The 13,123-nt window shown below is 37.9% G+C and overlaps 1 protein-coding gene across 1 annotated transcript; it reads right to left on the bottom strand.

The window, feature by feature from the left end:
- Positions 1–9,524: 9,524 nt before the first annotated feature.
- On the bottom strand, positions 9,525–10,637 carry LOC132107387 (trace amine-associated receptor 4-like). The gene has a single exon (XM_059513606.1). It carries the CDS (start codon positions 10,635–10,637, stop codon positions 9,525–9,527), a length of 1,113 nt encoding a protein of 370 aa, XP_059369589.1.
- Positions 10,638–13,123: the final 2,486 nt, after the last annotated feature.

The raw sequence follows: 13,123 nt of genomic DNA, 5'->3' as shown, positions 1-13,123 counted from the left end.
ATACTGCTCTCACACTAATTTCATGCATCACAATAAATATTTATTTTTATGTAATTCTTTTTATTTAATAAATGCTGAAATAATTTAGCAAATGTGTTTTTCTGGATCCAGTCTTAATATTTGTAGTAATCTGATGGAAAAGAGGGGCACACATGCGGGGTTTTAACCGAAACTATATTTCAATTATTGTTGAACAACCTAAATAATCTGCATTTTTGTAAAAGTAACATTATAAATAGCTTTTAATACATTCAACTATTTTGATCACAATTCAGTGGGTTTACATTAAAATAGTCTCCCTTTAGAAAAGCAGTCATATTTTAGGAGTTTGTTTTGGTTTAAATTTACTGATTAAGATCCAGATGATTAAGGGAAGTATCCTTAACTGAGCCAACCTGGTCACACTTATATCTAATGTTTAAAAACTGAAAAGAGAAAAAAGACATGACTGACAGAAAACCAGTTATAATTTGAAAGTTAATATGTACAGTATAGACATCTTAAGAAAGATGTCATGTGTGTGTTGACAGTCTTTGTTAGTTGGATGGTGGAGCTCCAAATGCTCTGAAGTGGCTTTGAAATGATTTTTTTTAAGCTCTTAAAAAAAAGGGACCATTTATCATCAAATTAAGGATATGGATATGATCATCATTATTATCATCATTCTTAAGGATATGAGTCTAAATAAAACCGTTACTATTTGCTGAGAACCTTTAATAATACAAAATTATTTGATGGAGCATTTAGTGTGTGTGTTCGCAGCGCAAACTCCACAATCTCTGTGTTTTTTATGAAAACAACATAAATTGACTGGACCTGTTCTTTCAGCTGTTTAAATGCATGCAATTTAGGTGAGTACATTGCAGTTAGAACAGATTTGGATTACAGTGCACAAATACATTTGTAATTGTTGCATTTTTTTACAAAAAAATTTATTGTATTTTATGGTTCTATAGACCAATTTTGTGTAGACATCACAGTTACGTCACTAGCAGCTGTGCGCACATTGTGGTGGCAGAAACACATGGTAACAAGTGTAGTGAAATGAGAAAAATCCATGGAATAAGATATAAAATATATTGTTGGGCCTTTGGATGTCAGAATCAGAATGCAAATCATTTTTATAGAATACTGTAGTCAAAAATACCATTTGAAGTTAAACACAGATGTTTAAACGGACATACTAAAGAATGAAACCTGCTATGATTACTCTACTTTTAAAGCATAAATTTGATTTAAACGACTGGTCTATCAGGAATACTATTTAAACTAGTGATGCACCGAAATGAAAATTCTGCGCCGAAACTGAAACCGAAAATTTAGGATGCACTTGGCTGAAAACCGAAACTGAAGCCGAAAATGGCTTCTTTTAAAAACGTGTTTATATATTGCTTGGATTTAATGGATCTGAATTGAAAAATCACAATATAATAATCAAACTTTTATTAACAGTTACATAACAAAACATAAAATATTTTTTACAATAAATATAAATAATAATTCTTCTTCAAGTTTTATGTTCAATCAAATAAAAGTTGTTTTTTTTTAAAAAAGAGATTTTTGCAGAACACATGTTACATATTGCAACTTTGGTGTCCTCTCGTATAGGGCTGTCACTTTTGTGAAAAAAAAAATCCTGTTTGATTTTTGAGACATAGGCAAAGTGTTCATTGAATCGTTAGTAAATTGCCTATATTTGGCGTTGATCCGTTTTTCAACGCCAAATATAGGCAAATCCACCGACAACTAAACAGGCATTAGGGCGAACGTAAAGAGGGCGCTTGAGACGCGCACAAGTCAGCAATGTGGACTGCCATAACATCAATGAAAAACATTACTGAAGGCTACATTGATATTAAGCACTAATAGGCTCTGTGTGTGTGTGTGTGTGTGTGTGTGTGTGTGGGTGTGTGTGTCAGAACCTGCAGTTGCTGTGTGACGCGCGTTCGCTGCGAGCGTATAGTGACGAGCTGGACGCGCTCCGAGAGAAGGCCGTTAAAATCGATTCCCTGTTTTCGTTTTCGAAACTTGTGTTCAGGGCCGGCTTTTAGGTTATTTGGTGCCCAAGGCGAGAGAGAGAGTGTACAGCGTGTGCGCAGCTTTCATAATACGATACATACATTTAATAATTTTTTTTTTTAATTCTGCAATTTTGCACCCCGTCCAGCAGATGGCGCCCCAGGCGGCCGCCTGTGTCGCCTGTCGGCAAAGCCGGCCCTGCTTGTGTTGGTTGGTCCGATCGATTGTGCAGCTTTTGTGACAAGCTTTTTTTGATTGTGACAGCCCTTTGACATGCTTAATCTTTGATAGGCAGACGTGTGATAACAGCTCGACCGTGAGTGAAACCTAAGCGCTTGCTCACGGATGGGAGGGGCGGGTGACATTCATTTTCGGTTTACATTTTCGGCTGTTTTTTTTATTTCGGCCCGAAACCGATAATGCCATTTCGGCCGAAATTTCGGTGCACCCCTAATTTAAACCTATTAAATTTTACATTTAACGTTACCTATTTTGTCTCACAGTTCTTTTTTGAGACTTTTTTCTCGCAAATGCAACCTAATTTTTTCGTATTTTGGACTTTATAATTATATTTAACTCAACAATAGCGAGTTTCTGAGGAGGAAAAATGGCAGAAGTGTGTAATATAGGCCTTAACTCAAAAGAGAGAATGATGAGTTGATTTTTCTTATCAGAATTCTGAAACATAATCTCAGAATTGCGATAATGAAGTCAGAATTTTGAAATATTTAAATTAAAATTTACACTGTTACTCTCTTTGTCCGTTCTGGTCTCCAAATCATTTTCCTTTGCAAAGCCATGAGCTTCTCCATGATCCATATTGCGGTTAATAGTCAGTCTCAGTGCTGACCACTCTGCCCACTCCTTCAGTCATGAGGGGCAGCTTTATGAGGCTTTGGAAAGCTGTTCCTGTTTTCTGAATTCTTCGATAACCCAGGACAAAGCCTAATCCAATCAGCAGAAGACCTGTTATCATGGTTCCGAATAGGTAGTCTTTTGTTCGTTATCTGGCTCGGCTCGGTGTTCATCTTCAGTTCTCTCTTCACAGCAGTTCAGTCAGTGTACTGTTTGAGTACATGAATTACTCCGGGATATTGGTTTGTTTGAACTCAGAGGGAGTGTCAGCCACATTAAAAAAGTTAACAGCTTAAGTCATTTGTGGATTAATGCGTATTGGAGACGCGAACCATTTAAAATGATTCAGTTCGATTTGGTGAACTGGTTCAAGAAGATCCGGTTACATCGAATGATTCATTCGCGAACCAGATATCACAAACTGCTTTGTTTTGAACTCTCTCACAACAGACACGGAAGAGAAGACAATGCTGGATAAAGTCGTAGTTTTTGCTATTTTTGGTACAAAATGTATTTTCGATGCTTCAAAAAATTCTAACTGACCCTCTGACGTCACATGGACTACTTTGAAGATGTTTTTCTTACCTTTCTGGACATGGACAGTATACCGTACACACAGTTTCAATGGAGGGACTGAGAGCTATCGGACTAAATCTAAAATATCTTAAACTGTGTTCCGAAGATAAAAGGAGGTCTTACGGGTTTGGAATGACATGAGGGTGAGTTATTAATGGCATAATTTAGATTTTTGTGTGAACTATCCCTTTAATGTCTATGAAGAATCACAAAGGTACTGGGTTACTCCGCCGCAGTACCTACCCGAAGCAATCTAAAATAGTCTGAATATAAACACTTATTATAGGTGGCAATAGGACCACTGGTATGATTTTTTTTTTACAAAAGTTACCTACTGCAGCTTTAAATAATGAAGAAAAAACATTGCGCCAGACTTTAGACCAGGTTTGAGTTGGTCTTTGGCACAGTCTATTTTCAGCTCCTTAAAATATCATTACGCCAGCAATGCGCCTGAACAAACCTCTTTTTTTGACCAGCACGCCCATGGGTGCGAAAATGTGCGCATATGCATTTGCAAATTAAACCACGTGGTGCTGGACGGCAATATGCAAACAGCACTGTACTGAAACTAGCAAACAGACTTGCACTGCGCCTTCCGTTGCATTACGCCGGGTGTATTATAGGGCCCCTAAAGTCTGGCGCAATGTTTTTTCTTTGTTATTTAAAGAGCGTATTAGTATAGGAAGGTCTGCAAAGCATGTACATGCTGCTTATCAAACACAGGGATGCACAGCAGCACACAAACATGCCAAATATAAAAAATTTAAGGATTGCAATGCATAAAATTTATTTATATACAGTACAGACCAAAAGTTTGGACACACCTTCTCATTCAAAGAGTTTTCTTTATTTTCATGACTATGAAATTTGTAGAGTCACACGGAAGGCATAAAGGGCTATTTGACCAAGAAGGAGAGAGATGGGGTGCTGCGCAAGATGACCTGGCCTCCACAGTCACCGGACCTCAACCCAATCGAGATGGTTTAGGGGTGAGCTGGATCGCAGACAGAAGGCAAAAGGGCCAAAAAGTGCTAAGCATCTCTTGGGGAACTCCTTCAAGACTGTTGGAAGACCATTTCAGGTGACTACCTCTTAGTGTTGTCACGATACTAGAATTTCTAACTTCGATACGATTCCTTGAAAAATATCGATATTCGATACCATTTTCGATACCACGGAGAAAAAAACTGTCACAATATTAAGGGGTTATTTTTTTATTTAAAGCTAAATATAAAAAGTCTAGAACATATATTTTACATTAACAAAAATGTCCTGAGGTAGTGCACTTGTTCAAAAGCCTCTCAGATTGCATTACATTCAAAAACCAATAAAGTGCAAGTAAAAAAAAAGTGCAATCTTTTGTATTTCCAAGTAAAATCAAATCACAGTGTCAACAAAAGATACTTAAACTTCAAGCAAAAACAAAATCAGTGCAATCTTATGCATCAAGTATCAAATTAGTAAACAAAATAATTAAATGGAATCTGTTGCTGCAGTTTTATGCAGATTTTCTCTACAGAGGTGAGTGAGATTGACACCCATTACTGTATCCTACAGTAGTTTTGAGCTAGGAACACCAGCATGTCAATGTGCTCCTCTGTAAGTCGTGCCCTTCTTGCACTGCAAATGAGCCCTGATGTACTACGCTCTGAAGCTGAACTGAACTTGAAGCAGAGATACACAGATACTTCTTAGCAAACTGGGCAAGGTGAGGTAAAGTTGTCTCATGTGTCCTCCACCATGTGAGTGGGTCCTCTCCTGCACTGATTTCAGGCATCTTTTCATATACTGAAAACTCATTTTTGAGTTCTGTTTCTGCACCCTCATCTTCTCTGGATGATGAACCCTCTCCATGTTCACTCTTTCCCCCCCCCCTGTATGTTTGCTAACAGACTCTTCAGATCTGATTTAGTTTTGAGCATTGCTCATCGGTCATAAAAGCTGGAGTCTAAGGGTATTTTTGGGGCCTGGATAAGTTTTGTCATGCCCTGACATTTGTGCTTTTTTCAGTTTCTTATAAATATCTAAAAGTCTAATCTCACTGTAATCAGCACAAACTGGGCTATAATAATATGTGAAATGCATGCATGTACATGATTGTATTTTTGAGAAAAAAAATGTTATGCGTGGTTAGTGAAAAACTAAAAATGTTAAATCACTTGAATAAGGCAAAAAAAACACATAAAGAACAATGGTTCCCGGGATTTTTGAGAACTGGAGCTTGTATAAATGATGTGAAAATCATCTCGTTTACTCACTCACAGAAAACAATATATTGATTTAAATTTTCTAAGACACTTTTTGTTGGTAAAAGCCATATGCGAGTAGGCGTCAAATATCATGAATATCATTGTGATTTACACCTGAGAAGACAAAGCCCCGCATAATGAGCTGCATAATGAGCTGCATAATGAGCCTTTCAGTCATGTGTGCCACTGAGAGGAAGGAGTTACAAGAAAGAATGTGAGAACAAAATAAATCTATATAATTTTATTTTTGTAGTTTATTAAGAATATATTTAATTATCCCACAACATACTTTAATATCCACTTGGGGGTGCAGTTAAACAGTTTATTAGAAACAATCAAAGCTGACTTTCAAACAAATTGTTGCATCATTACTCCAGTCACACAATCCTTCAGAAATCCTTTTAACAATCTGATTTTCTACAAAAAAAAAACATTTATTGTTGTTATTATTACCATTATTATTATTATTAATGTTGAAAAGAGCTGAAAATATTTTTTAGTTTTTTAGGATTTATATTGTTATTGAAACTTAATAATGTTTCACTTGATTATACATTTAGTCAGGAATTATAGTTTGGAAAAAGTCTAACTAGTAAAATGTTTACACGTTATGTGAAAACTAGTACAAGTATATAAATGAATAAAAAGAAACTTACTCATGTTTATGATCTCTGCTGAATAAAGTGACTCATTCTTTTTTTCTGAGGAAATCCATTTCTCAAATCCTCAACCACATCACATCTTTTTGGGGTGAATTATGTGTTATTCCTCTCATCGCGAAGCAAACAGTAAAATAAAAACTTGAAGAACAGTCTGGCTGCTTTTTCTTCAGTTTGAATCTGAATAGCGCGTTCATCGCGGGGGCGTGGTCACATTAGATATAATGAAGGGAGACGTGAAAAACAGACATCGCGTTGTTTTCATAAGGATTACTTTATCACAGAATATCTGTTTTCGCCGGCACTTGTTTAGTTTAAAAGTAGACATGTCAGGCTTTCTATAGATATCTCTCTCATGTCTCTTCGTTGAGTATTCACGGAGTTACAGTTCATTTAAATGACGTGTTTGTAAATAAAGATCAGCGCAGACAAAGGCTGCAGACAGCACACCTTGTTTGTTATCTTTATTTTATAAGTGCACAAAGTTTTGTTGTTATTATGTCTGTATCAAAAAAAGTAGACCCTTTACAGATTCGATTGATGTATTGCTCTTATCTGTACGATTAAAACTGAAAGTGTAATTTAAGTTCTTTTCGGGGTTATCAGGAGAAAATGACTCAAAACGCGTATCCGCGTTAATCGACTTCAGAGGGTTAATAGTGTTCAATTTGGCCCTATACTTTTCCAAATTAAAGAAATAAGTAGAGTTCTGCTCTCCTTCCTCTAGCCATTGTCTTCGCGATCTGATGAAAGCACCTGCAGCCCTCCTTCTATATTTTAACTTTTATGCAGGCGCTCATTAAAAGATACCTTACACGGTCGCCATCTTGGCTCCTCCTCAGTTTATTTGAATTTGGCGCTCTCTCCTCAGAGCTGGTGACGCGCTCTGACGCACCTGTCAGCTGATGGTGGCGGAATTTACAGCGATCGCAAATTCCTTTCTTTCTTTTTATTTTAGAGAGTTTTTATATATGTGAGAGTGTGTTTTATGTTGAATGTAAATGTATCTGCATGATTACCATCTGTTTGAGTGCAAATCAGCTCGCTATTACTGAATGGTCACGGCTATCAAAGTGAACGCGTCTATATGAATAGAGAGAGTGGATTATTTACTTCGGCACATTTGTGTTATTACCATCTGTATAAGTGGCCATCTGGCCATCAGCACATCAGCACTTATTTGCATCGTAATTCATTGTAAAATATGCATCTCTAGCAATCTCAGGATGTTCTATATTGGCAAACAATGTTAAATCTTTTTTTATTTTTCTTATTATTCTTATTTTTCTTACTCAAATTATTCTTATTGTGTTTTTCTAGTGCTCAAATAAATCATTTATATGATGTCTAAGTTTATGTCTAGTGTTTTATAATTGAAAAAAACTATGCAGTGGTATGTTTACTGACTAAATAGTTTGTAGAAGCCTTCAATGCTATTGGGAAATATATTTTCTTATATTTGGGGGGGTGGGGGTGTAGACGTAGTCTCAGAAAAATATTTGCAGGAGTCTCATTTTTCATGATATTTTATTCAGATCTGAAATAGAAACTCATGAGACATGTGGCTTTCAACCCATTACTTTTCTAGATTGCTCCAGGACTTATTTCATGTATTTTTATATCAAATAAAAAAATATTTAAGAGTGGTAAAAAAATTCAAGGCACTTCATTGTCTATAACTTTTAATATTTTTGAGCATTATCAAATCTGGTTGATAAAAAGTGAAGCCCAAAGGGCCTTCTTTCTTAAGACACCACAATTATGTTTGTAACACACTGAAGTAGGAAACTATTACAATTATAAGTTAGTTAGAGCACTTTCAGCTGTGAGTCCCATAATGGGGGGTGCTGACTAACAGGTTAACATTATGTTTGTTTGTCTGTTATTTGTTTATTCATAACAGTAACGTTATGTAGTTTTAAGAAATGGTTATGGGTAGGTTTAGGGGTAGGTGTAAGATTAACGTTAGTGGCTCAAAATAACGTTTTAATGTTATATTTTTACTAAAATTGTGTTTTATTATGTTTTATTCTTTTAACATTCTTTATAAAATGGGTAGGTTTAGGTTCGGGTGAGGTATAGGGATCTTACATTTATCCAAAAAAAATTATAAAAAGGGAAAATATACATAAATATTAAAAAAATTAATCCGATACGCATTGAAAAGCAGCTTCATGAGCAAATTTCTATGGATAACTGACTGGTCAGAGAACACATTCTATCTGTACGTATTTGAGGTTGTTTTTACGTAATTTTCGATACGTATCGAACCTGTAATTATGTCCAGATAATACGTAAATGACATTGTAAATACGTAAAGGCACATACGTATTGGACAGTTTTAATTTACGTCGAAATATGTACGTTTTGATTGTGAGATCAGGCTGGTTCTTTTCTGTATTATTAATGCTGCTTTGAATACTCCTCAGTCAACTTGTTTGGAGTTCTCTCTTGAGAATTGTGAAAGCAAAAAAACTTTTGTTGATAAGATTGCTGTTAGAGCACACGTTTCACTTACTTCTGTTGATTCATCTATCGCTATTATGTGCTCTGCTATTGTTGACCAGTTTGAGCCCGTGTCTCTTTCCTTTTTGAGACACATCTTAAACATTTTTTTAATACATTTAAAAAATATGTTTTTAATATTTTTATTTGAGTTTTTATGTTTGAGCTTATATATCTATTATTATAAAAGTCTGAGTGATTCTGATTCCTGACCAGTAAACTTTGAAGTGTCAGCTTTGTGAACAAATGTTGATTATGTATCTAGACAGAAAGAATCATGAGCAGAAACCTTTTTATTTTGGGTATGTAATTTCTGTCTCCATGCCAAAAAAATGGGGGTGACTGGTAAGGGGTTAATAAAATGTCTATACAATTTTACTCTCAAATTATAACTGGTTTTCTGCCAATCATGACTGATTTTTGAAAGGGAGATGGTTTTAATGTAAACACACTGAAATATGATCTGAAGTGTTGAATGTATTAAAAGCAATTAATAATGTTCATTTCACACAAAAAGATGTGCTATTTCGGTTGTTTCAAAATAAATAGAATAGATTTTGTGCATGCATGGTTTTACACCAGATTACTAAAAATATTAAGATCATTGCTTCCAGTAAAACACATTTTTAAAACGGTTCCAAAATATATAAAATAAAAAGAATTACATGAAAATAAATATTTGTTGTGATGCCTTAAATAAGTGTGAGAGCGGTATTCTTTCAAATATCAATGTGTTAGAAAGCTTGATGCCACAGAAATAAGTGGATATGAGAATCTTAAAGGCCTTCTGAAAACAAGGGTAGAAAAATCCATAAATTAAGGGGTTACAAGTCGAGTTTAAATATGCAAACCAAAACAAAGCATCATAAACAACAACTGGGGTCCAAAAATTAAAAAAAGGGTCAAGAGCAGCAACAGTAAAATACGGCAGCCAACAGAACAAATAAACACCCATGACAATGGCCAGAGTTTTTGCTGCTTTTCTTTCTCTGTGAGCAGAGCTTTGGTTCTTCAACCCTCCAGTCACTCTTTCTGACATAACCTTTGCATGTTTTCGTGCAACATAAAAGATTTTTACATACAGAGAGCTCATGATCATCCCAGGAAGGATAAAGGTGAGAATTGGACATATAAGACCCCACTGCTTGTTAGAAAACACAACACAATTTCCCACACAGTAAGTCTGCAATATAAGTATCTCCAATCCAACTGCGCTTATCCCCGAGAACACAACAGAAAAACTGTAGAGAAATGAAAGCAGCCATATGAAGGTAGTAAAAACAATCACAGTGTTGTTTGTGACCCTCATTTTGTACCTCAAAGGGTCACAAATGGCCCAGTACCTGTCAACAGATATTAAACAGAGATGCAGTAAGGAGGAGATACAAAAGGTCATGTCCAAACTAGAATGAACTTTACACAAGAAATCTCCCAGATACCAGCAGCCTTCAACAGATCGCACCATGCTGTACGGCATGACCAAAGAGCCCAGCAGACAGTCACTGGCAGCCAGAGAACGAACGATCAGATGAGTTGGAGACTGAAGCTGTTTGAAGTGAGAGATGGAGATGATGATCAGCAGGTTCCCAAAAACTGTTGTGAGGATCATCAGCACCATGAAAACATACATTGCCACTTTAACAACAGTAAGACGATGCAGTTTTGGACAGGAGTCAGACTGGAGTGGATAGCAGAGAAGGACATTCTCAGTTTCAGTATCATTTGAAATCATCACGTCTGCTCCTGATGCTGAGATAATTTTCTTTGAAATCATAGAAAGGCTGACAAATATAATCATAAGTATAAACATAATTTTATAAACAGTTTAGTAAAAACTAATATCCAAAAGAAAAATATATATATATAGAGAGAGAGAGAGAGAGCGTATGCCCATCCATTTTAACAACATAAATTAACTCAGTGTAGCTTGGTTTCGTCCATATATACCTTCATATTTTAAAAAAACTCCTCCTACACCTGTCAATTTAACCCATGATTACAAAAATAACATGAACTGGGTAGATTAAAATAAAAAATAAAATAAAAAAGACCCAACTCATAAAATGTGATACATACTTTTGAAAACTATATTTACAATAAAAAGTTATTAGTGTTTTAAAAAAAACTAACTTCAGTGAACATTAGATTTACAATGAGAGTGGTAAAAACAGTTTCCTTAAGATGTGCTTTTATTCAATAATTCCGCTAACAAAGAAAAGAAAAATGCATGACTCGAGTTTTATCTGTTGACAATTTAGTGCTTAATCACCTGGATTCTAATTGGATAATTTAACCTTCCAAAAAGTTAATGTTTTGCTAAATGGAAACAAAACCAAAGTAAGGAAATGCCGGTATAAAATTTTCATGTTGCAATTAATTGCCAATGATTTTATCATGGTATATGGTATTATCACGGTATATGGTATTATCCCGGGGCGGCAGTGGCTCAGTGGCTCATGTAGGTTGTCTACAAACCGGAAGGTTGGTGGTTCGATCCCCGGCTCCACCTGACCAAGTGTCGAGGTGTCCTTGAGCAAGACACCTAACCCCAGCTGCTCCCGACGAGCTGGATGGCGCCTTGAATGGCAGACACCGCAGTCGGTGTGAGAATGTGTGTGTGAATGTGAGGCAAATTGTAAAGCGCTTTGGATGGCCATGTGGTCTGTTGAAAGCGCTATATAAATGCAGTCCATTTTCCATTCCATTTATCACGATAATGAAATTTATTTGCAAAAAAGTGTTGTCATACAGTTTAACCGGTATAACAACTTTTTTCTTATAACAAAAATACCCTTTGGTTTCTGAAGAGCGTTTTTGAAGCTCAAAGTGGGCTGAGCTGGCCGTTGCCATATTGGCAGCGCCACCACATGTCACTCCCGTATGATCAAAAATGAGTACGTGAAACTGGATAATGAAACCATCCCTACATAATTCGATGGTGGTGACAGCAGCAGTAATCCACCTGTTGCTCAAGTGGCCACGCCCTTAAATATGTAGAAATTTCATAGCTTAAAATCATTTAAATGGTTGAGTTATAAAATAAAAAAATTCAACCCCCTCACAGTTGCCATGAAGGGCAAAATTAGCTATACAGACCAAAACAGACACTTTTTGTACCAGGCTGTAAACATATTTTTTTCAGCTGTAAAGTTGGGCATTGTAACATGGTGAGTCTATGTGACTGACTCCCTTTTTGCAGCCAGCCAGAGGCCAGTCGATGGCTTGCAGTTTTAGTCACTTCCGTGATGGTTTCAAGAGAGAGACTGAAATGTTGCTGCTTGATTGTAACCAGTTGATGGGAAAAATATTCTTAAGGCATTAAAAAAATCTGAATAGTTTGTAATAAATAATTATTCACAGTATTTTGAAGTGCCCACAATAGTAATTTTGTGCATAGCATTACCGTAATATATCACATTACCAAATATTGGCACACCTAAATCGAAGCATCAAAAACATCAGCTGAGGTAAAAAAAATTTCGGGCCGTTGCCGTCCAGGAGGACGTTCCCAAGCAGGCCATCGCCGTCCCCGAGGCGGTGACCGATGCTGTTCCGGAGGCCGAGGCGGTGCCCAATGCCGTTCCGGAGGCCGTTCCCGAGGCGGTGCCCGATGCTGTTCCGGAGGTCGAGACGGTGACCGAGGCAGTTCTGGAGGCCGAGGCGGTGAACGAGGCTGTTCTGGAGGTCGAGGCGGTGACCGATGCTGTTCCGGAGGCCGAGGTGGTGGCCGATGCCGAGGCGGTGCCCAATGCTGTTCCGGAGGCCGAGGCAGTGACCGAAGCTGTTACGGAGGCCGAGGCGGTGCCCGATGCTGTTCCGGAGGCCGAGGTGGTGGCCGATGCCGAGGCGGTACCCGATGCTGTTCTGGAGGCAGAGGCGGTGACCGATGCTGTTCCGGAGGCCGAGGCAGTGACCGATGCCGAGGCGGTGCCCGATGCTGTTCCGGAGGCCGAGGCGGTGCCCGAGGCGGTGCCCGAGGCGGTGCCCGATGCTGTTCCGGAGGTCGAGGCGGTGCCCGATGCTGTTCCGAAGGCCGAGGCGGTGCCCGATGCTGTTCCGGAGGCCGAGGCGGTGCCCGATGCTGTTCCGGAGGCCGAGGCGGTGCCCAATGCTGTTCCGGAGGCCGAGGCGGTGCCCGATGCTGTTCCGGAGGCCAAGGCGGTGCCCGAGGCTGTTCCCGATGCGGTGCCTGAGGCTGTTCCCGATGCGGTGCCCGAGGCCGCTCCCGATGCGGTGCCCAAGACCGCTCCCGAGGCTGTT

Source organism: Carassius carassius, chromosome 27 (assembly GCF_963082965.1).
Source record: "Carassius carassius chromosome 27, fCarCar2.1, whole genome shotgun sequence".
NCBI classification, from domain to species: domain Eukaryota; kingdom Metazoa; phylum Chordata; class Actinopteri; order Cypriniformes; family Cyprinidae; genus Carassius; species Carassius carassius.
Note: the sequence above shows the minus strand (reverse complement) of the source record. Positions and strands in the feature narration are given on the sequence as shown.